We start from the raw sequence: 25,597 nt of genomic DNA, 5'->3' as shown, positions 1-25,597 counted from the left end.
CATATTTTTAATATTTATTAAATTTCATTTATATTAGATTAAGTCAGATATTATTTATATTATTAAATACATATTATTAAATACATATTTTAAATCAATTATATTAAAAATACATATTTTATACTTGTATTATTGAATGTTACACTATATCAGAATGTAAAATTCAATTTCTCTTGTCTCATTCTCGCCGAAATTGCGATCTAATCTTATTCCGCATTACCAGTAACATGTACTTCTGCCCATAGGCAGATAGGCAACCCGACTATTTGATCTGTAGGTATCGGCAGCACCCTATACATATGTATGATAGTTGGTATATATAATATATGTATGATATTTAACATACGTATAGATAAATTTATTAAAAGATTACTACATATTAAATTCAATACGATCTTATAGTGTATTAAAAGGAGGGTATAACCTGGTATAACGTACAACTTTATTCATTTTTTTTTTGTAATCGTTCGGGAATCACTTTATTTCAATATTTTCTTATGTATCTTTCTTCATGGAAATAAAAAAATACGATAATAATAATTTCATATAATAAATAAGTTTGAAAATGTATAAAAATAAAACGATTTCCGAATGGTCGCACAAAAAGTACCATACCTCATTTATCGGTGGTTATTAATATTAAGAATATTTTAATTCAACTTTAAAAAATTGTATATCGTTTAATAAAATGTATTATATATATATACGCTCGTATATATATATATATATATCGCGATTCATTTATCTTTATTAGTTGATACAATTTTTTAAAGTTGAATTAAAATATTCTTAATATTAATAACCACCGATAAATGAGGTATGATACAACTTTTTTGCGCGAATTCGGAATCGTTTTATTTTTATACCTTTTCAATCTTATTTATTATATAAAATCATTATTATTGTAATTTTCGATTTCCATGAAGAAAGATACATAAGAAAATATTGAAATAAAGCGATTCCCGAACAACCACAAAAAAAATGAATAAAGTTGTATATACGTTATATATACACACGCACGCGCGCGCGCACACACACACACACACACACACACACACACACACACACGCACGCACGCACGCACGCACGCACGCACACACACGCGCGCGCGCGCGCGCGCACACGCACGCACACACACCAGAGAGGAACCTAAAAATGATCATCCCGGCCTTTTTCGTGTACCAACTTTACGGAAATGAACTATATATTTATAAAGATTATGCTTTTCGCGGGTTTTCTCCGTGTCTAGATCCATTCTTGGAATGCCAACGTTTCGTGAACCTTGCAGTCTATTTCATCAGGGCGAAGAGCAGTCTGATAATGAGCTATTCCTCCGGGCCATTACCTTTACGCCTAACTATTACGCTGTTTGTTGGAGTGATGGGGAGGAGGAGAAGAAGAAAATTGTGGCGGGGGGAGAGAGACAGAGATAGAAGAAATCGGTCGATCTTTAATAACCAGGAGAATGGTCTTCCATATTTTATTTATGTTGTATTTAGATTGTTAAGGTGTTTTTGTATATCTCTATGATTTCTTTATATTTTCTTAGTAAGTATGAAGTAATGTTGGCTATTGTAGTCGATTTATCAAACAGTATTTGATGTCCTGTTTCGATGTTGTGTTCTGATAAAGGACTGCGTGACGTGTTTTAGCCTGACATCACGTTGGTGTTCTTTTATCCATAGGTTGACCATTCTTCCGGTTTTTCCAATTTATACTTGCCCACAGAAACAAGATATTTTGTATACTCCTGCGCTGAGTGAAGGTCTTTGATCTTTAGAATTTCTTAAGATTTGTTCTATGTTTTCGGATGGTTTGAAAATAGTTTGGATATTGTATTTGTTTAATATCCTGCCAATCCAATCTGTTGTTCCTTTGACATATGGGAGAATGGATAGGATCTTTTCGTCTGGTTATGTGTCAAAGACTGTTGTCTTGTTTGCATGTTTATTGATTATTTTGGTTATGTCTTTTTTGGCGTGTCCGTTTTTCTGTAAAGCTAGTTTTAGGTGGTTGAGTTCTGTCTGTAGATGTTCTTTGTCAAAGCTCTATGCAAGTGAGTTGATTGCTGTTTTTGTGCTAGATGGTGGTGCAATTCGGCATGTAGGTATCTGTGTGTATTTCTGTACACTTGATGGCCTAAAGTACCGTCAGCTTTCTTGGGGATAATAACATCTAGGAAGGGGAATTTTCCATTTTCCTCTATGTTTATAATAAAGTGAATGTTTAGATGTTGATTGTTGAAGAAAATAAGGAATTTACAGAGTTCAGCTCTGCCGTATCTCCATATCACACATGTGTCGTCTACATAGCAGCACCAAACTTCTGATTTTTTAGATATTTTTCTGAGGGTCTCTTTCTTAAAATGCTCCATGAAGATGTTACGATTACAGGAGAAATAGGAGAGCCCAGAAGTTTGTTTATAAAATTGATTGTTATAGGAAAAATAAGTGGTTGTTAAATAGTGCTCTATTAGCGGGATGAAGTTGTAGGAAACTTCATATAAGGCCTTTATTATGTTTAATATGCCTTTTATTGGGACTTATGTGAAAAGGGATTTTACGTCGAAACTTACAAGCAGATCTGTGGAACATAGTCGGATTTTTTGGATCTTTTATAGAAGTCCGTTGAGTTGGTTGTGTGATTCGGATTTTCCAGTGAAGTGTTGTAGTGTTTGTAGCTAGGAAGTAGGATAAGTTGTATGGGAGTGTATAGCTGACAATCGGTCTGAAAGGGATGTTTGGTTTGTGTAGTCTGCATAGTCTTGGCGATAGAAAATTTGTAGGGAGTTTGTTTCTCATTTTACTGGGAATGCTGCTTTTCTCTATTAGGATCTATTTTGTGCGATTGTATTAGTTGGATCTTTGTCAAGCTTTATATATAGTATGCTTTGTCTGAGAGAAGGTTTTTTATCTTTTTCTAGTCTGATGGGTTTATGACTATTGTTGTCTTTGTCGGCTGGAAGCACGATGATGTCAGTGTTCCTGTTTAAGTCTTGGAGAACCAATCATTTTCGTTTAGTAATGTTTGATGGAGAAGTTTGGCTTTGGAAAGGATATTGGTTATCTGTCTGCGGATGTTATCTGCTTGTTCTGATGGAAATCGGTAGATGATTAACTGATAATCTCTTCCTTTGGAACCTTTCTATGTGCGAAGTTAGGATCTTTGGCATATAATAGTAATAAGAAATAATATCTTGAGACAGATCTTTGTTGGATAGGTTCTTGACGTTAAGTAGAGAAGGTTGTAAATTTTTATGAGGGACAAGGTTTATGTATTTCTGTTTCTGTCTTTCAGAGGATTGTGTGAGGATTCTCATGGTTTATTCGTATGCAATACGATCTGGCCAAATGTCATGCCAGATGTCATGCAACGTAGCGGATAAGAACAGGTAAAGTTTAAAGGTTTTATAGGAGATCTGGTTTATTTGTGACTTACAAGTAAACCTATTCTAATGTTACACTCCGATTTTATGAGTTTTTAGTATATTGTTCTCCAAAAATATGCTACACATATTTTTTATACGTGCCCATATGTACGTAAAACACCTCTTTGAGAAAATCGATTTTTCTCATTCAAAGAGAATATCTTCGAAACTATAAGAGGTAGAAAAAAATTTCTAGAATAAAAATTAAATGGCTTTAAGAATACTTTAGAACTATAATAAAAAAAAATGTTTTTTAATTATTTATTTATAATAAAAATTATTTATTTATAAAAAAATTATTTATTTATAAAAAAATTTTTTATTATAGTTCTAAAATACTCTTGAAGCCATTCGATTTTCATTCTGAAAAATTTTTTCTATCTCTTACAGTTCCGGCGATATTCGCTTCGAAAGAGAAAAATAAATTTTTTTCCAAGGTTTGTTTCACCTCTTAAAAGTGTGTATGGACACGTATGAAAAAATATCGCTTATTTTTGTCTAGAGAACAATATACTAAAAACTCATCAAAATTGGAGTGTAACACTTGGTAAGTTTACTTGTTAGTGAAGCGTTAGTGAATGCGTTCTTTGATGAGGATGAAGCTGGTTTTATGGAAAATATTTTCGGATTTGTAAGTTTCTAGGTAATCCTTGAGTTGTAGGAACTTTAGGATGATGTTATTATCCTTACAGCGTTTTAGGAATGCCAAGTTTAATAGTTTCTTGGCTAGAGAAGACTTGAGTTTCCCGAATGTGTTTACTTTAGCAAGGATATTTTTCCTCTGGAAGTACTTGATAATATTCTTAATGCTTCCATGGCGCATGGGACTGACGATTAGGAGTATTGAAAAAGAGTAATAATAGTAGTATTTGTTTAGTCGAATAGTATTTGTTTATAGTCGAAATAATGTCAATTCTTTTTAGTCAAAATAACATCAATTTGACATTATATTGACTTAATCATGACGAAAAAATTATACAAATTCAGTCAGCAATCAGTCAAAATGACGTCAAATTAACATAACAATGACTTTTTTGTTTTCCTTGAGTATCTGAAATATTGTATATACAATGTTAAGTTAGAAGTGTATATATACAAGACCATCATTATTTTAATATCAAATTAATTTAATATCAAATAATTTAGCATACATGTTGATAATTATGGCAATGCCTACAGATGACATTTTCCACCTTTTCAATCTTCTTTTTAACTGGCTAATAAATAAATATTACTACTACGCTTTTTCAATACTCCTAATCACTAGTGATCATTAGTGACCGACAATGCAACAAATTTCCGAAAAATATGCTCCATGGCTCATGTAGTAGTAGTAGTATTTGTTTATTGGCCAAAAGAGAGAGGATTAAAAAGGTGGATTGTAATTATATAAATGTCATTGTAATTATCATATATGCTGAATTATTTTATATTAGGTTATAATGATGGTCTTGTATACATTTCCTAATCTCATATTGTGTGTACAATATGCTAAATTCCAATATTTCTAATCACTAGTCAGCACAGAATTTGCAACAATATCGCTGCAATAACGCTACAATATTGCTGCAATATTGCTGCAACTTTTATGCTGTAGGGATAGTGACTGACAGTGTACGAAAAATTTCCGTTTCCGAAAGAAACGCTCCATAGGGAGCCAGGCTACTCCAAATCGGAACGGAACAATGCTGATTTGGTTACCTCTACCATTTCACTTATCCAATTCCGTGTTCCGATTTCCGTGCTCATGGAACGGCACTCTGATTATTGATTTTGTAATCAAATTATCCGTAATGATTACTACAGCGCACTATTTTAATATGTACTATTTTAGTTATGTATATGAATGATTATTTTACTGCTTTCAAAAGTTAAGGAGAGAGAGAGAGAGAGAGAGAGAGAGAGAGAGAGAGAGAGAGAGAGAGAGAGAGGGAGAGAGAATTACCCATAATAATAACTATTTAAATAAATTGCGTATAATTATAATTTTTAAGCCTATAATCAAGAAACTGTAATATAACATATCTCACTGCAATGTTGTAACATTGCAAATAGATTGCGCAATGTATTTGCAATGTCATTGCATCATAAAAATGTCCGTCTTTAGCAAGATTGCGCTGTAATGTTGTAGTAATGTTGCAGTGCAATGTATTTGCAACTATTATTTAAAAAAATTCTTTTATTATTATTGAATATAATTTGAAATAAAATAATTTGTGATATAAATTAAAAAATGCAGAAAAATAAGATAAGAAATAAACAATATATATTTTAAATTATAATTACTATATTCTATATTTAATTGCACATTTTATGTGCAGGTATATTTTTAAAATTTTACACATGTAGACATATATATGTATTTTACACTTTTTTGCAAGTATATATTTTACATTTTATGCAGATACGCCTATCTTGTACATTTCTTAACTAGTGAAACGGAAATAATAAGAAATTCTATATATTCTATAATATCTCATTTTCTTTGCCATTTATTCAAAGAATTTTTTATTCATATTTTATATTCCAAAAAGTTATGAGAGTTGATTATAAATAGACTGCGGATATTTATGCAAAATACTTAATTAAATATTTTACATAAAATGCATATTTTGCATAAATTGCAAATTTACTGATGGCAATCTCAACCTTTTTACTTTACTTTTTAATAACTCTTTAATGAACAATGATTAACTGCTAAAACTGTCTGATGGTTAATATTTAGTTAAGTATTTTGCATAAATATCCGCAGTCTAATTATAAAGTTTGAAAAATTTTGTCGTGCGGCGGCAACAAATATTTCAACGAACATTATGTATTATAATTCCTAATGGCTCCTGCACACTGAACGCGGAAATACTTGCCGCGCAGCAAAATGCGACGCGGTAACCAATAAGCTTACAGCTCCTAATATGTTCATCGGTTACCGCGTCACATTTTGCTGCGCGTTTAGTTCTTTTTCCCGCGTCTAATATACAGAAGCCATATAAACTAATGGAAATAAGGAGCATAAAAATCCTAGTTATTCCAGTTATTATAGCGTAATTATTCAATTCATTAAGACAGTGATATACGTTTCCATCTTTTATTTAGTCATCTTCAGTATTCTGAGAAATTTTTTAATTTTTTTAAATTCTTTTTTCCTGTTGAAAATTCTGGTAAGTTTGTTGTACTAGCTCTTAAAAGAGTTGTATGTGATTAATCAAGATTACTAAATGAACGTACATGATCATATTTATAAGATCTTATCTTTATCTTATATAATTTGTACATTAATCCCACCAATAATCTTTAATGACCTTAGAAATCTGGAATAAATCGTACGATTTATATCGTAATGAGAAGATTTTGCCTTAGCCTTAGAAGAGATTTTTTAAAAATAGTTTCTTTTATATACTCATCTAAGAATATGAAATTATATACGATCCTGAAGTGTTTCATGAAAGATAATTTACCAGTTTTAAGAGACATAGTTACGGAATAATTTATTTTCTATGTTGATACAAGAATCTAGCATGAATCGTACACGACAATATATATAGCAATGAAAAAATCTTTTCAATTAAATCACTTGATTTGCGACAGGAACATAAAAAGCTTACGCTATTTACTAAATATAACGAAATCATAATTTATTAATTTATTAAGGAGGGAACCTGATTTAGAGGGTCAAAATTTTCGTTTTCTTTTTTTGCTTTCATCGATAGTATTATTCTTTAAAAATATACTCGTAAAGTTTTAGACCGAGTCGAAATACTTTTGTAGTTATAACTTAAGAAACAGGTATACATCTCGCAGCTATATGATACCAAACTTTAAACGCGTTTCTTTTAAAATTATTTTTGAAATTGGCGTGCAAGATAACTTAAAAACTATTTGATCAATCGACTTCGTCCAAAGTTTTTTAGTTATATAATAATTGTCAACCATTCTAAATAAACTGAAAACATTTGTTAAAAAATTAGTATAAATAATTATTTCTGCATAAAGAAGTTGACATTTTATGTTTAAAATCATAACTTTTTTTTTCATAGTTTCACAATTCTTGCAATTTGATACTTTTCTCCTGTTTTTTTAGTTTATTTAGTATAAGATATTATATCTAGTTCTAAAAAATTTTCGGTTCTTTTGATTCAGGCACGAATTACAGGCTCCACATTTCATACCAATTAACAACGTCTTTACCAAAGCACAATAATGATTAATATATAACTTGTTATTGTATTCATTATTTTCATATTGAAAAATTATTTTGTATTATTGAAATATGTAACAAATCATCTCTAAAGTTTTTAGAAAGATCGTTTTCATGATTTATTCATAAAAAATCGCAAAAAACAGCTACTTTTCAGCAGCCTCCCTTAACCTTAGCTGTACACACTTAAACCAGATTTCTCCCTTAATTCTAGCTGTACACACTTTATTTTTTGCATTCTAGATATACACACTGGGACCCCATCCATATTTGTTACCATAACTTCTGTTAAAATGGATATATTTCAATTAATTTTTTTTTTCTAACAAGAAGAGAATTGAGAATTGATTAAGGAACTCCATAATGTGTAAGAATCGATTGAATTAAGAAATTTCGAGGTATATAGGTTCAAAGAAAAAGGAAAAATAAATCAGTGTACATTCTTTGTTACATTAAGATTAAATTATTAAAGATTTATTTTGGTTTTAATGTCCGTCTGGGCTATAATTAATATCAGAGTTTTTTTCCTTCTTTTTCTTTGTCATTAACGTTTTTTAGGTGTATTAAAAGTTATTTATTAATTTCAACATAATTGACACTGATTCGCTGAATGGTCAAAGACCAGTTTTTAACTAAATCAATAGAATTTAAGTGTCTGCAATATTGCGAATTTTTGTTTTAGTGAACTACTTTCTATTATATTCTACAATAAACCGTTTTTGATTCCAATAAATTTAATAATTTTTTTTGAAAATAATTTTAATACATTTTAGATTATTATTACAGTTCGTTTTTGTATTATATTGTAGTTTCCGTTAATAGATGAAGGTGATTCACTGAAATAAATTCCTTTGTAAAAAAATTTTTTGTAATTAAAACATCATATTATCTCTGAGAATGATTCAAAAGTGAGCTGAAACATGTAAGCGAATTAATCATTAATACAGTTATTTTAAAAATCGTATTGGTTTACACAAGAATTACCGTACATGACTCCTATTGCCCTGTTATATTCAACCATTTTGAAAAGAAAAATTTAGAAACGCGAAGAAATTTCGATTTTGGAAATTGCGCTGGGTTCCCGGAGATCTCAGTGTGTACAGCTAGGGTTAAGACATAATATACCTTTCGACCTTTTATTCATCTTCAATATTCTGACAAATTTTTTAATTTTTTTTATTTCTTTTTCATTTCTATTTAATCCAGTTTCTGTTTATTCAATAATTTCGTTTCATTTACTGGAACGATCGATACCTTTATTACTTTTAAGCGATCATGTAAAGAAATTATTTTAGAGAGTATCTTATTAGAATATGAAGCAATTAAAATCTTTTTATTGCCACATAAATCGCTATGTACGATTCATGCCAGATTCTTGTATCAACTTAAAAAATAAATTATTTCGTAACTATTGAGTGAGTGCAAAAATTTGTGCCTAATTTATTATTAAAATTCAGTTGCTATTTTTGTTAAAAATAAAATAAAAGCTAAATCTTATTGTATCTATTGAAAGAATTTAAAAATTTATTTTTTGAAATTGTGATGGTTTTGACGGAGTTATGAGCACTCAAAGTCAAAATATTCTTTTTATTTAATTTGCAACAATTCAGTAACAAAAAATCGTAGGGACATTTTTTAAAAACGATTTTATAGAGAAAATTATAAGTTTTTCTGAAACAAATAATCCCCCCAAATTCTCCCAAATCTTAAAAAACTGTAATAAGCTTATTGCGAAAAATATTGCCTCGGCCGGGAGTCGAACCCGGATCTCTTGCATTCCGTGCGAGCGTCCTAAGCCTTTAGACTACCGAGACGTTAGCAACATTCTTCGCAATAACCGATATGTATAGAGAGTTACGCATGTATAGGCGAGCGTTTATAAACAATATGATTGGAAACCGGCCGAGACAATATTTTTCGCAATAAGTTTATTATAGTTTTTTAAGATTCGGAAGAATTTGGGGGAATTATTTGTTTCAGATTGATTGTATGAATCCGATAATTTCATCGGCTCTCAATTTATTTCTAAAATATTAATTCAATTTAAATGAATGTATATTAGATAATAGTTCAACATCTTAACACTCGGACCGGTAAGGCGCTTTGTATTATAAGTTTTTACATTAGAAATTCAAAAATTTTTGCAAATTTTTTTGGATATGTGACAGGTCCACAAGTAAAGAAAAAATTTCTTGTTTTGTTTAATTCGTAATTTTCTATATATACAAATTACAAAACTCATATAAATTAACAAAATATAATAATAACCAAAAAAATAAAGATTTGAAAGTAGAGATTTCAAGCTATAAAACTTTTTTTTAAATTTAAATTTCATTTATTTTTAACAAAATTGCAGCTGTTTGAACTTTGAATAATATAAATCGGAAAAGAATTTTTGTACTCACCCAATATATATCGTTTTTTAAGACTGATACATGATCCTTTATGTAACACTTAGGAATCTTATATAATTAATACTATATTCTTGCATGATTAAAGAAGTTATGTTTTATAAAACTTATAAGACTAAGGAAAGATCTTTTCACACACACACATTGTGATATAAATCGTCATGTACCATTCATTCCAGAATCCTAAGATCATTAAAGATTACTGGTGGGATTCATGTATAAATTATATAAGAATCTTATATGATCATGTACGTTTATTTAGTAATCTTGATTGATACGACTCTTTTAAGATGTGTGTTTTCAATTTGTGTAAAAAGAATTAATTTTAGTCGAAATGAATTCTTTTAAATCCCATTCAACGATCCTTGCTTGCCCCATTTTATTTACTGGTATAGCAATAAATCTCACAAAATTCCAATGGTATTCTTGTAATATCTTCATAATGACACTCCAGTTATATTCTTGCAAGATTCACGTTTCATGCGCGCAAGATTCATATAATTGTAACATGCCTGTAAAATTCAAGTAACATGCTTATAAGATTCATGTAACATGAGTGTAAGATTTACAAAAGATTCTTGATTTACTTACAGATGTCGTATACGATATATTCTTATATGATCTTGTATGTTCCTGTCCAAAATTCATATGTAAAAATTTTTTTGAAAGATCTCACAAGAATTTTTTTTGTAAGAATTTTCAATAGGGCATCTATTGAGCAAATAAAAAAAAATACATTACAGTTATATATCTATAAACATTCAGAATTTATGGGTCATCGAAGAAGCAGTTCCCACACGATCGCAGAGGTCAAGCAACACTAGATGAGGTACGAATTTGGATGGGTGATAGCTGGAGGGCATCGTGAAATTGGATCCCGACTTTAGGAGGAAACCTTTTTTTTATCATATAATTTTTAATTTTTGTCGTGTATATTCTGAAATTTGATGCTAAATATTTATTTTAGCAGTAACACTGAATTAATTTTTCCAATAATTATCTGAATAGTTTTCTCAATAATCTAATAGTAATTCTTTTCAATAGTTCGTAAAAAAACTACGACTCAAATCAAATGGTTTCACAAATAGTTCATTCCCGAAAGGGAAATAAGAATCTCATAGGATAATGTCCGTTTTGTTTTGTTTTCTTCCATACCATTAAGTGAATTAGACAAGGACGGATAATCAACTTTGATTGCTCGTCCTTATCTAATCCACGTAATATCATGCAAGAGAATTATAAAAACATAGACATTACCCTACAAAGTTAATTCGTACACAAAAAAGGCTGTTTACTCTCAGATTTCTCTCTGTACACACTATGATTACATTCCAAAACATCCTCTAAAGAAATTTTTACTCGATACGAGAAAGTATACATAATATATATATGTATAATATAGTTACGTATGTATTATATATTTCAAATAAAATTTTCCTTAGAAAGGATGTTTTGAAATGTAGAGCCTAGATCAGTGGTTTCAGAGGCAATTCCAATTCGCCGGCATCCGTCTGTGTGCCACACCATTGACGAGATACTATTAAAGATCCACATCCTTATGGGAGTTCGCGTCTCTGTTAAAATTTAAGTAATTAAAAGTAAGAAATTTATAATATAATACTAATTTTATGATTTATTAGTTTTATAGATATGTATATGCATTTAAAATTCAATAATACTAGATTTTTTTTTAAATTATGGGCAAGTTCAGGTCGGCAAAGATAGCTAGGTCTGCTCATCGAGCAATTAAATATGATTGGTTAGATCCACAGATAAAAACCAGTCATGTTCTTTATTTGCTTAGCAATAAGCATGCATAGTCGTTTTGCCGACTTGAACTCGCCACATGTTATCGTCCAATTTGATTATTAACGGAGTTAAAATTGTAGAGAAAAAAATTATAATTTAGTAGCAATATATAAGATATTATCTATACACAGTACCAATTATTGCGGAAGATTTTCAGAAATGTTTCAGCCTCTAGCAAGGCTTGCCAGACCCCACTCCTCGCGGCTCGCGTGCCAAGTTAATAATGGGCGTGATAGTAGTAGGTCGAGCGGATGCGCGTATTCGGTGATCTTTACAGATTAATATCTCGTTAACTATTGCAAAAATTATAAAATAGTAGAGGACTTTCCGTCTCAGTTTAGTTCGCTCTACATGTCCACAAACTCTGTCAGAAAATTTATCGGACACTCTGTATAATTTTATATAATTTTATATAATTATCAGGGAGTGGAAAGTTACTTTTTGAAATATAATTATAGTTACTTACTCGTTACCGAGTAGAAAAAGTAACAAGTTATTGTTACTCGCTACCGATTTTTAAAAGTAATTCGTTACAGTTAACTTGAGGAAGTATCTTTTGTTATTATAGAGTAATTGAGACACTATAATAGTTGTAAACGTCAACGCGTTTATAAATTTGCAATATGCAAATAAAAATAATTTCTTGGTTTGTAACTAAGCACATTGTGAAAATACAATTATAATGGGTATGTGCAGTTATAAGAACGATAATATGACAATACATTTCGCACTATACTCGTATATTATTATACAATACATTTAACAGTAATATGCGAAAAATGACTGTCATGTTACGTAATACCATTAAAATTTTGATAATTACAAAAAATATTCAGAATATCCTGCTATTTACGTAATTTTCCATATAAAATAAGATATATTTACACAATAAAAGTAAATTTACATAATTTTTATAAAATTGCAATATTTTTTATGTTTACAGGACTAATCATGTAATTTTTACATTTATTATATATGTAAATTTACGAAATTTTTTTATAGTGTGAATGGCTTGTGTCGTTTCGTGTTCAATCGTGTATAAAATAACGATAAAAGTAAAGTTACATAAAAAAGTAACTTGTAACTGTAACTTCATTACAAGTAACGAGTTATTTCCATTCCCTGATAAATATATACGAAACATTTTTTCCTAAGAAGCCATTCATATACAAAAGTTTTTCAATTAAAGTACAACAAATTACAATAACATCAAAATAACGTTAAACTGAATTGTGATTGACCATGACTTTTATATCCATGACAATTTATATCAAAATTAAGGAATAGATAGAAATTCAACTTTATCGCTATCGACTTTTTTTGCGAAAAGAATTTACTTTGACCCAGTATGGCGACCCCTTTGTATCCTTTTGAGGGATATGAGAGTTTCCACCCATCTTGGAATAAGGATATTAACCAATCCTGATAGCAAAGCTTGCGGAGACAGATTTTGAGCAGAGCCTATTGCCAATTTTTTTTACAGAAAGGCAACAAATTGTACACAGAGTTTGTTGCTATCAGACAATCAACAAACTGTTAAAAATATGATAAAGCCTGCTGATATACTATGCCAGCAAATTGGTGATAGAAACCGAACAGATTCTGCTGATAACCTGACAGCAGATTGTGAGCAGATATCGAGCAGATTCTGCTCAGTAAGCAAGAAACTTCTTGAAACATTTTCGTAACGATTCGTAATAATGTTATAACGTTCCTTCAATGTTACTGAAATGTTTCAAGATGTTTCTTGCTTTGTAGATGCTGACATAATCTGACGGCAGATTAGCAGCAGAAACCGAACAAGATCTGTTATTTTTATATATCACCCCGCCACGAAATGAACTTGCTTCTTGTAAGAAGAAAACGTCCAGGAGTCATATAAGAATTGGTGTATGTAAATTGAATAGGCAAATTTTGTAGAGATTCCCAAGCTTTTTCGGAGTGTGCTTTTTAAATCTCCGAATATTTTTTTGACTATTTTATAACTTTTTTATGTGTATTTTGAAATGTGAAGCTAATCAATAATATTTTAGCAATAACATTGTATTGATTGTTTCCAGTATAGAATATTATGAATATTTTCAGAATTTTTTATCAACTTTTTAGTACTGCATTTTCTTATTTTTATCAACATGAGAAAATACGATATTAAAAAATTCTGAACAATAAAAAAAATTCTTGCAACTGTATGAGAAAAAAATAAACAATTTTTGTCTTTTGCAGTTTTTCTGCAAAGTTGATAGTATTTGAGTAAAAAATTATTGAAGACCAATTTTCGGCAATTTTTAGCATTATCTTCTTAACTATTGCAAAAATTGCAAAATGGTAGAGGAGACTTTTCTTCTCAGTTTAGTTCATTCTGCTCCTATGCAAAAGATTTATCATTATTTTCCATATACCTTGTATATAAACAATTTTTACACCAGTATGTTACATATTTATAAACAGTTACATAATTATATATTTATATACATAATTATATATTTATATATACTGGTGTGAAAACTGGAATCAATACAGTTTTGTTGCTAAAATATTTTTGATTAGCTTCACATTTTAAAATGCACACGATAAAGTTATAAAATAATCAATAAATAAAATATTCAAACAAAGCACATTCCAAAAGAACTTGGGAATCTCTAGAAGATTGACTATTCGATTTACTTATGTCAATTATAGGATTGTTGGACGTTTCTTCTTACGAGAAGCAAGTCCAACTCGTGGCAGAGCCGTATATACAATAAAAATGAGGTCTGGCTGGTTTCTGCTGCCAATCTACCACTAGGTTATATTAATAGGCTTTGCTTGATTTCTGATCGCAATCTGTCAATTTATATTACAAGATTCCCGATTTTTGTCAGCAACCTGTTGGCTATGGTTCTGTAGTTAAAATCTGATCTAATTTACCGCCAATTTGCTCGCAAATTGTTAACATTTTGCTATTATATGTAGGATATCGATTGCAACAACATTAAATTTTGATGCTTTTGGTAAAAATGCTCAAAATCTGCAACATTTGGAAAAGCTCACCTCCCCTTCAAGAAATTGCGAGGCTTAAATATACACGCACACACATACACACACACACACGCGCGCGCGCGCGTATATTTGAAAATGTTTTACATGAAATAAAAGGTTACCCATTTCCCATACTTTTTGTCGAAATGGGTAACAAAATCATTACAGTGGCCTCTTGGTCTATGAGGACAAAAATTTGTCTACGGTTGGTGCTCTTTAATAATATCTCGTCAGTGATTATACTTATACTTATGCATTTTGTATTCATACAGATTGTCATCTATCCGGAACCAGTGATATTGGCCGGATTGGTTCCACAAGCTATTTTCTTCATTCCAAAAACAGATTTTTTTATGTTCATGCCCATTGTCGCCTAGAAAAGTGTATATACGTAAATAATAAGAGTTTTGTGTGTGTGTGTGTGTGTGCGCGCGCGTGCGTGCGTGCGTGTGTGTGTGGGCGCGCGCGCGCGCGCGCAATGTGTAATATTTATATTTAATAATATATTTTTTCATTTTTAAGTGAACACGCAGATACGTAAATAATGACGTATCTTACAAGGAATTAATATTGCTTGACATTTTATTATGATACTGAATAATAAAAGTTATTTTTATGTAAAAAGAATGTAGTCATATTTTGCTTGTTTATATATGCCATTATTCTTACCATGATGCCTATGAGAAAGAAATAGAGTAATTTGCCGAAAAACTTCATCTTTCACTGGAATATTTGTTTGAACTAATATCATACACGCTGACACTCCTTTTATATGATCACAGTACAATTATGATGTATTTTTCATCGATAACATATCTTTTATCAAAAATGTTTTTTGTTTTCGCAATAGCGTTTCCGGTACTTCCGTAAACAATAACTACTTTCAAAGTTGACCGTATCAGCCATTCGCACATATATGTATATACAATTATGTAAACGAATCATTACACACGAAAGTATCAAAAGAAAAAACAATGTATAATAATCATTATTTTTCTTTGTTGTTTGTTGGGCTTCATAAAATAACAAAACATACTGCATAATGGAATATTACACAATAAATTTATACTGTTGTAAAATTTACACACACACACACACACACACACACACACACATGCACGCACACATCTTCATTTATATTATTATAAACATTTTAAGTACTTAAATATTATTTATAAATTTTATTTCCATTCGTTATTAGTAAAATATAATGATCTGGAAGCATATCTATATAATAATGTATTTTCGAAAACGTAGAAAATATAAACGTTAAAAAATAATGTATGTAAACTTTACTATAAATTAAAAGATGAAAATTTTTTATTTATTATTTATATTAAATTTTATGATTATCATTAAATTTCTCTTTATTATTATGAATTTTTGTAAGCTCTGTTTTGTGCAAATTCTAATTAACTTTATTTAGCTTCTCCTTTACATACAATTATTATAGATATTAATTTAATTAATTTATATTTGACAGCTTGTTTTATATTATTATATATTATTCATGTGATTAAATATATCTTATTACAATAATTGAATTGATTATTATTATAATTAAAAATTATTTTACTTGTAATCGAATAGACACTTTTTCTATATTATTTAATTAATTTGATTTTAAAAAAATCATGACGAGAAAGAGATAAAAGAATTTAATAAGCGTTAACATCTCGAGCGAAATGTAATTTCTTTTTAAGCGTACGCAATACACAGTAATTTGTTAAGACGTGCATAAAACATTATTAATATGTCGAATGATCATTTACATCATTGGCGACGGAAGTTGCGCCATAAGCCCGCCGTTCAGCTTCCCTTTGTGCGGCTATCGCTGCATGTTGTTCCGCAATTTTGTGGTACAATTCATTGTGTCTTTCCTTCGCTTTTGCCACACTTGCTGAATCCTGCAAAACAATATTAAGCAAAGCAATGAAAAAACAAATTATTCACGAATAATCTAACGGAATCAAAATATCATTTTTTATCGAGATATTGTCGAATATATTTTCCGAACAAATAAAGCTCTTTTTCATTTTCTTACCGTTTTTTTAACAGAAGATTTATCTTATTCAAATTTCTGCTAATTGAGAATTTTTGATTTTAAAATTAGATTGACTTTAAAATTGAATCATCAATTTTACTGTTCTATATCAACAAATATATAAAACAATTACTCGCGGCAAATTGACTGAGATGTTATGAGCATTTGCTTCTGCAATCCTGTGATAAAGACGAAAATGTTTTTCCTTGGCCAATCTTACGACTTCTGAATCAGCAGGTTGAATAAAAGCATCTTCAAAATTGATTAAGGCAGGATGAAATCCGTTTTTATCGGCTGTATACTCCACCGTTCGTACTTTGTGCTTTGAATCGATGTACGAATATCTTCCTAAAATATGTATACATATGTAGATCGTTAAAATGTCATGACTGCAGAATAGTATTATTTTTTTTAATTACTGCATTATTAAATATTACACATTATTGTTACACATTATTTACGTTAAAGTGATCAAATTAGAATTAATTCTTTAGATATAATCATGTAATTTATTTTTTATAATTGAAAAGAAGGAAAAACTTGAGAATGATTTAATGAGATTTATTTTATAATCATTATAATTTATATCAAGTACATTTAAATTGGACAAATTCTATTTTTTGTTTTATTAAATATACTAGTAAAGCCAATATAAACCGACACACGATGTGTGCATGTGTAAAATTGTTTTATTAATTTCTGTTTTATGCTTTAACTCAATGCAGACGAGTTCGTAATCGATAAAATATAATGAGTACATTGATATGTAAGTAGAATGTATTAGTAAATAACTCCCAAGATAATGTTAAATAGTAAACAAATTAATAAATTAATAAATAGTTTCCAGGTCAATAGTTAAACGAACTATAATTAGATGTGACAAAGCAAAATTTATTATTTCACAATATAATTTTCCACCGATACGTTTCGACTATACTTAGTCCTCATCAGTTGCAGAAATATAATTACCCTTATAACAAAAATTAAATTAACATATGTAAGGATCATCTCAACTCCGATTTTCAATAGTCAATATAAACGCAACTATATTATATTTAGTCAATTTGTCGAACAATGAAACATAGTAATAATGAGTCATAATCGAACCAATTTGTCGGTTAACAACGAGAAAGGGCAGTCAGTATGAGTAAAAGAAAGTTTCCAGTAAAATTACAGATGTAGATTGATGTCAAATTATATAAAATGGTTGTACGTGCGTCCTTAATACTATTGGTCGATAAAATGAGACAAATACACATAATATATTTTACTGAGTTAGCAGCTGTCTATTGCGATTGCAAAGTAAAAAACTTAAAGTTGCGACTGAGTCGCGTATAAACTCTCTTGCAATCAAGATCTTGTGTCATGTAAATAAGATTTGATTCTAAGTTTTGTACTAATTTTTTAAAAATTAATTTACTTTTAATTTACTAAGTTTTTGACAAATTGACTAAATATAATATAGTTGCGTTTATATTGACTATTGAAAATCGAAGTTGAGATGATCCTTTAAATATGTTAATTTAATTTTTGTTATATGAGGTAATTATATTTCTGCGACTGATGAGGACTAAGTATAGTCGAAACGTATCGGTGGAAAATTATATTGTGAAATAATAAATTTTGCTTTGTCACATCTAATTATAGTTTATTTAATTGTTGACCTGAGTACTATTTATTAATTTATTAATTTGTTTGAAAATTATATGAGCATTAAAGAATTGTTTGTTATGTTTTAATATTAAATAGCAAAATTTAGAGTGTTATATTGTATAATATAACATATCTTTTATGTCCCAAAGACGAATAACAATAATTTTTATTACATTACCGTGAATAATTCCATGTTCGTCGCCGGTTTCCTGATGAACACGATCGATATATCCTGGATATCGTTCTGCTTCATATTGGAAACTATATGACTTTGGAGGTGATAGTGTCGTTGTCGAATACTCCGAAGCATACGAAATATCCGCCAAGCAAATGTTAATGAAAGCGATTGTTAACTACAAAATTTAATATAGAATAACAATTTGTTAAATGGTTTAATTCGATCTTAATAGTTTAAGTTTTTTGAAATGCAGCCCTAATTTGAGACTAATCTATAAGAAATTTTATTTTCAAAATGAGAAAATTAGTATTTAAATTTTTATTTATTTAGAATTCTACATTTATTCTAGAACACATACCTTTCGAAAAATTCTGAAATCACACATCATAGATGTAGAAGACATTTTGAAATTTTGATAGGTTGTAACTTTGGTTTAAATTAATATTTTTAGATAATATAGTAGGACCGTATATATGATGACACAAACTATAGAAATCAAAGTCTTGCACGGTCTAGCTGGATCTAATACTTGTATAAGTCTTATATGAATTTATATATTACGTATGTATTGTATATAATCCCTAGAAACATACGCCGAAATGATTTTTCGGTCTTGAAACACTAACTCTACTAAACTACAGCAGTAATATCACGAATTAAATTGACTAGCAATTTAATACATTTTTTGATGCTTATTCGCATCTTCGAAACGATCTTAATAATGTTAAATGAAATACTAAGATCTATAAATAATTAATTCTTATTGCGAAAAATATTACCTCGGCCAGAAATACCTAGACCGTTTAAGGTTTTGATTTCTATAGTTTGTGTTATCACATATACGGTCTTATAAATAATATTGTTTATTTACGTCGCTTAAAGAGAAGTTGTCTGTCCTACGTATGCCAATTATTGCAAAGAATTACTAAGGTTACTCGGTAGTCTAAAGTCTTAGAAAGTTCGCACGGAATGCAAGAGATCCGGGTTCGACTTCCGGTCGAGGTAATATTTTTCGCAATAAGAATTAATTATTTACAGATTTTAATATGTTATTCAACATTATTAAGATCGTTCCAAAGAAAATAAGCATCAAAAATTTGTTAAATTGCTAGTCAATGATATTTCTGCGGTAGTTTAATAGATTTAGTGTTTCAAGACCGAGAAATCATTTCAGCACGCGCTTTAAGGACTATATACATAACATAGTATATAAATTCACATAAGAATCATACAAGCATTAAGAGCTCCAGCTAGACTGCTTACGGGTTTGATTTCTATAGTTTCTAATACTTTTAGACTCTTTTTTTACATTAACTATCTGTCCTCACATACAGTTTCCCCTCAAAAAGGTGTTATAACGGAAATGATTGACAGAACTATTTTAAAATCTGAACTACTTTCAAATCTGAAATTTTACTATAAAAACATTAAGTTTATAGTCAATATTTTATTAAATAATGACTGTCTAATTGAGTCTATTTTTAATACTGTTAATTCGCGTTTAAAATTATTGTTTCATAAATTATTGACGAAGGGGAATAATGACACTATCGCTACGACCAATAATGAATGCCATGGTTCATTGTACCGCTGCTGAAGGCTCCAAAGTGAGCTGAAATGTTTGAAGTAAAGTGAAAATAACCGTCAACATCTGAGGAATATCTCCTATCTCTTTGCTTCTACAACAGCGTATGACTCTCATAAACCTCATCCAAATTTTTATTATTTTGTATTTTAATGTTTAAAATAAGATAATTTGACACCTGGGTAAATAGTGGAAGAAGTAGTGAGTAATATATGGCAGATGGGGAGGGGGGGGGATGGATGAAGAAAGAATAGAAGATCTACGAAAGAAAAAGGAAATGTATGATTCGGGAGTAAGATTCTGGCAATGATTCTGTATCAGTCTACTTACGCAAATTGTCTTTGCATTGTTACATGAATCATCTCCGATATTAGTCTTTTATTGAAGGTTCAATGTCAAGAATTTTTCCTTCCAATTAAAATTGTAGTTATAATTTAATAAATGATCAATGTTAACGTGGTGATCAATGGGAAACCCCCCCATTGATTTTTTTAGAGATTCGTTCGTGCAATTTGATCTTTAACTTTCTTTTAGTTTGACCAACATAGCTGACTCTTCAGTCTTCACAAGAGATTTTGTAAGCTACGTTTTGATTAGATAACTTTTCAAGTTTATCTTATACTCTTTTTATAAATTTGTTTAGTGTGTTAGGAATGGAGAAGGCTAATTTGCAATTAAATTTCGTAGTAATAGGTAAGAAACTTTCTGAAATAGTTTTTACATTTAGTATTGTAAAATTTTTTTCTTTTACATATGTAAATTCTATTTTGCATTATTGTTATATATATGATATTATATTTTAATTTTTGTTCTATTACGGAAAATATGAAAGGAAGCGGATAGCTATTGTTACGGAATATATTTATAGCATTAGTTAGAACATTAGTTAGTTTTTTTTTATACTAACAGAAAAGAGGCAAACGCACCATCTTGTTCACAATCTAATGATTATCTCTTTTGTGGCAAAACGGGTGATGAAAATAAAAACTGAGGAAGCTGCCAGAAAATATCTCTTTTTGGTATCTGTCAAATTTTATTTTCAATGACAATGATTGTGTCTAAAAAACTTAATCTACCACTTATATCAACTTCCATAGTGAATCATAAGCTATTATGTAAATAAATTAAAAATTTTTTATATATCATTTATACTGTTGGATAAGTGTCTGGGTCTTAAGAATCTCTTCCATTTTGGATAACACATGGATCAATAAGTCCCGAGACTAACCCAGAAATGGCGCTCGTAGTAAACCAGTAACCACGTCTTTCTAGAGTACTAACCTTTGCTTGAAACGTGTCAAAATTTTAAGTCGATCGGACTAGAAACAGCTGAGTTATCGAGGTTAGAGTAAAGTCGTTTTGTAGTTTGTTTAAAAAATCCTTTTTCACCAAGACAATGCACCCTGCCACAAGTCGATGAAAACAATGGCAAAATTGAACGAATTGGGCTTTGATCTGCTTCCCCACCCCCCATACTCGCCAGATTTAGCCCCCAGTGACTACTGGCTCTTTGCTGATCTTAAAAAAATGCTCCAGGGAAAAAGATTTGGCTCAAATAAGGAGGTCATCGCTGAAACTGAAACTTATTTTGAAGCGAAAGATAAATTTTTTTATAAACATGGTATTGAAATGTATCACCCTAAAAGGTGATTATGTTGATGAATAAAAAAAAATTTTGCAAAAAAAATGTTGTTTTCATTGTTAGTCTCGGGACTTATTGATCCATGTGTTATATAGCTTTTTTTTAAATAACAATAATTTCCTTTGTCTGCAATGATAATAAGTATGTTAGGATCATCTTTAATACATAAATTACCTTACCAAACCTGGTAATCTATTAAAAGTAATTGTATTATCAGTAAATAATCAATTATATCATCTTTCTTTTTACTTACTAATATTATCAATGACAGTATACCTGAAGCTTTTAGCCATATAAAAAAAACAGTTTCCATCTAGTCGATAAACTAAATGGAGTACATTTCAATCCTGACTATGTCCTAGTTTCATTGGATGTCATATCTCTCTTCATGAATGTTCCTACAGATTTGGCACTAGATAGTATCAACAAGAGATGGCATCATATTTCCATAAACATTCCATAGACATTTCATAGGAAGAATTCATGATTGCTATCTGGATGGTCTTGAATTGAACTTTTTTTTCCTTTAACAACAATTCTTATAAATAAATTTTCAGCACTCTAATGGGTTCACTTTGTCTTCAATAATTGCCAACATTGTGATGCAAGACCTAGAAATGTTAGTAACAGAAAAATTGTTTGTACAGTTATTATTTTATTTTCGATACGTGAACGATTGTTTTGGCAGCCCAAATAGTATACATAAATAACATACAAACAATTTTTAATTCATTACGTAAAGGTTACGATTAACCATGGAACTTGACATAAATAATAGATTAAGTTTTTTAAACACAATGATTATCATTGAAAATCAAAGAATTATATTTGACAGATATCAAAAAGACACATTTTCTGGCAGATTTCTTAGTTTCTATTTTCACCATCCGCTTTGCCACAAAAGAGACATAATCTTTGAATTTGTGACTAAGGTAGTGAATAAGATAGTTGAATTTGTCTCATCCTTACTTGTATAAAAAAATCTAACTAATATTATAAATATATTCCTTAACAATAACTATCCGTTTCCTTTCATTTTTACCGCAATAGAACAAAGACTAAAATATAATATCATATACATAACAATAATACAAAACAGAACTTATATGTAAAATAAAAATATTTTACAGTACCATATGTAAAGACTATTTTTGAAAGTTTCTTACTATTACTACGAAACTTAATTGCGAATTAGTCTTTTCTATTCCTAACACACTAAAAAATTTTCTAAAAAAGAGTAAAAGACAACCTTGAAAAGTTATCTAATCAAAATGTAGTTTACAAAAGAAGTCTGTTGTGAAGACTGAGAAGCCAGCTATGTTGGCCAAACTAAAAGAAAGTTAAAGACTATATTGCATAAACACATCTCTAACATAAATAAAAAAATAAGTTTCCCATCCGTTATCAGTGACCATCCATTAAATTATAACCACAATTTCAATGGAAGGATTTAAAAATTCTTGACAATGAACTTTCATACAATAAAAGGCTGGTGAAAATTTTTCAAGAATTTGTCATATAATTTTTTAGAATTTCTATATAATTTTTCAGAATTTCTATATAATTTTATAACTTTGTAATAATTAATAAGATATTAATTACTAAAAATTGCCGAATATTAGTCTTTAAAAAATTGTTTTTTTTTCATACAGTTTTAATAATTTTTTCAGAATTTTTTAATACAGTATCTTCTCATATTGATAAAAATAAGAAAATGCAGTACTAAAAAGTTAATAAAAATTCTGAAAAAATTCTTAGAGTTCTATAAGAAGAAAATAAATGATATTTGTCTGTTGCAGTTTTTCTGTAAAGTTAATAGCATTTGAGTAAAAAATTATTGAAAAACCAATATTTAGCGACATTTAGTAATTAATATCTTATTAATTACAAAAATTGTGAAATGGTAGAGAACTTTTCGACTCAGTTTAGTCCACTCTATCTACACAAAAGTGGCAAGAATTTACAGGATACCCTGTATATATATATATATATATATTTTTTTTTATATTCTTATACGTAAATATTAAAAATATTTCGTTGGCTCGTAGCCCATCTATTTTACTTTAAATTTTATAAAATAAAATTTTTTCTTTTCTTTTTTTTGTGTAGGCAGAGAAATTTTGATTGGGTTTGAAAGATCTATGTTTGTGCTTTAGTGTTAATTTCTTTGATTATTAAATAGAAAATAAAGAATCTTGGAAATTTTAATGATTTATTCAATTTCTTATTATAAGAAATTTTCAGAAAATCACAAACTTCAAATTCATTATTATATTACAAAGAATGCAGCAACTTCTGTGCAGCAATAAAATTCCGAATAAATGAATTCCGTAAGAAACTGGTTTATTTCGTCACAAACTACTACGTGTTTTCTAAAGAATTTTTAATTAAAGTTATTTGTTCTATTATATTTTCTTCTAAGAGATTTTATATTTTCTTTCTTCCTAAATAATTTCTTATTTATAAAACTATTAGAAAATTATATTTAACTATATAAAATACAAACTTTGTTTAAATAACATGTATGAATCCATTACAAAATTATTTATGCATCTAATTTGATATAGATATTTGTCTGAAAAATATTATTAATTATTTGTAAATCTATGTATACTTACGATTATGTGTTTCATTATGAAACCGAAAAGTTGATTGGATTGTTTTATCGATACATTCACACGCGCGTACTGCTGTTTACTGCGAGGATAGCTTGGGAGTGAAAGTATTATAAGAAACTGTCGAAAAGGAGGTATTATAAAAGTTTCTTCACAACAAAATGGTTTACATAATGGCTACATAATTCATATTTATACATGTACATAAATAAATAAATAGGATAATTATATTAAATAACAAAATTCTGCAACAAGTATGCAAATCATATATATTTATTTTATATGTACATGATGGTCCACTTAAGACGATCACCTTGAATATTTCACTTATTTTTAATGATATACAAAAGTTTCAAATGAAAGTGGAACGGGTTCGAAGGGGATATATTTTAGTCACGTTGTTTTTTTTCTAGATGGAGGCGTCAAAAAGATATGAAAGTCATCTCTATTTTTTAAAATGGAATTATGTGATTCTTTTTAAATAATATGATTCTTCTAATTATTCTGTATATGGGTAATTCTTTTACAAACCGAACGGATTTTGATGAAAATTAATCGGCACCTCTTCGATTTGACTGAAACTTTTTTTACGGATTCTATGTCGAAAAAAAAGAGATACGTGTCCGAGGAATTTTTTTTTATTTGCATATTTTCGATAATACAAGTGATCGAACATTTGAGAATGGCAAGTTTTTTGGCTTGGAGACTCATTTTCATAAATCCATAGGTCCGAATCTTTAAGAGCTACAAAATTTTCACCAATTGCACTTTTGTAGCTGAAGGACTGAACTGTAAGAAAAAAATTTTTTTTACAAAAAATACTAACAAATTTATATTGTTATTAACAATTTAATTGTTTAAATCGATTTTTAACAAACGCCCCCAAAACGAATCAAGTTTTTAGTATTTTTATCGCATTCTCCGTCAAATTTTACGTCAAAAACATGTTTTCAAAATATGGTACCTTTTCAATTATTATTGTTAAAATATTAATTTATATAGCGCGTAACGGCCAAAAAA

At 29.1% G+C, this 25,597-nt stretch overlaps 1 protein-coding gene across 2 annotated transcripts in view; it reads right to left on the bottom strand.

The window, feature by feature from the left end:
- The window catches only part of LOC108753099 (cuticle protein 16.8-like), a 24,964-nt gene extending 298 nt beyond the window's left edge, over nt 1-24,666 (bottom strand). Inside the window, exons 1-4 of one of the 2 annotated variants that reach the window (XM_018494437.1) lie at nt 24,581-24,666; nt 18,736-18,910; nt 17,038-17,252; nt 16,633-16,767 (exon numbers count right to left, since the gene is read on the bottom strand). In XM_018494437.1, the coding sequence (XP_018349939.1) occupies nt 16,633-16,767; nt 17,038-17,252; nt 18,736-18,910; nt 24,581-24,595 (540 nt within the window). In that variant the 5' untranslated portion in view covers nt 24,596-24,666. Of the gene's footprint in view, nt 1-15,130; nt 15,234-15,529; nt 15,603-16,632; nt 16,768-17,037; nt 17,253-18,735; nt 18,911-24,580 lie in introns of those variants that run through there. The other variant, XR_001939599.1, reaches the window with a different exon arrangement.
- Nucleotides 24,667-25,597: the final 931 nt, after the last annotated feature.

Source organism: Trachymyrmex septentrionalis, unplaced genomic scaffold (genome assembly GCF_001594115.1).
Source record: "Trachymyrmex septentrionalis isolate Tsep2-gDNA-1 unplaced genomic scaffold, Tsep1.0 scaffold65, whole genome shotgun sequence".
NCBI classification, from domain to species: Eukaryota; Metazoa; Arthropoda; class Insecta; order Hymenoptera; family Formicidae; genus Trachymyrmex; species Trachymyrmex septentrionalis.
Note: the sequence above shows the minus strand (reverse complement) of the source record. Positions and strands in the feature narration are given on the sequence as shown.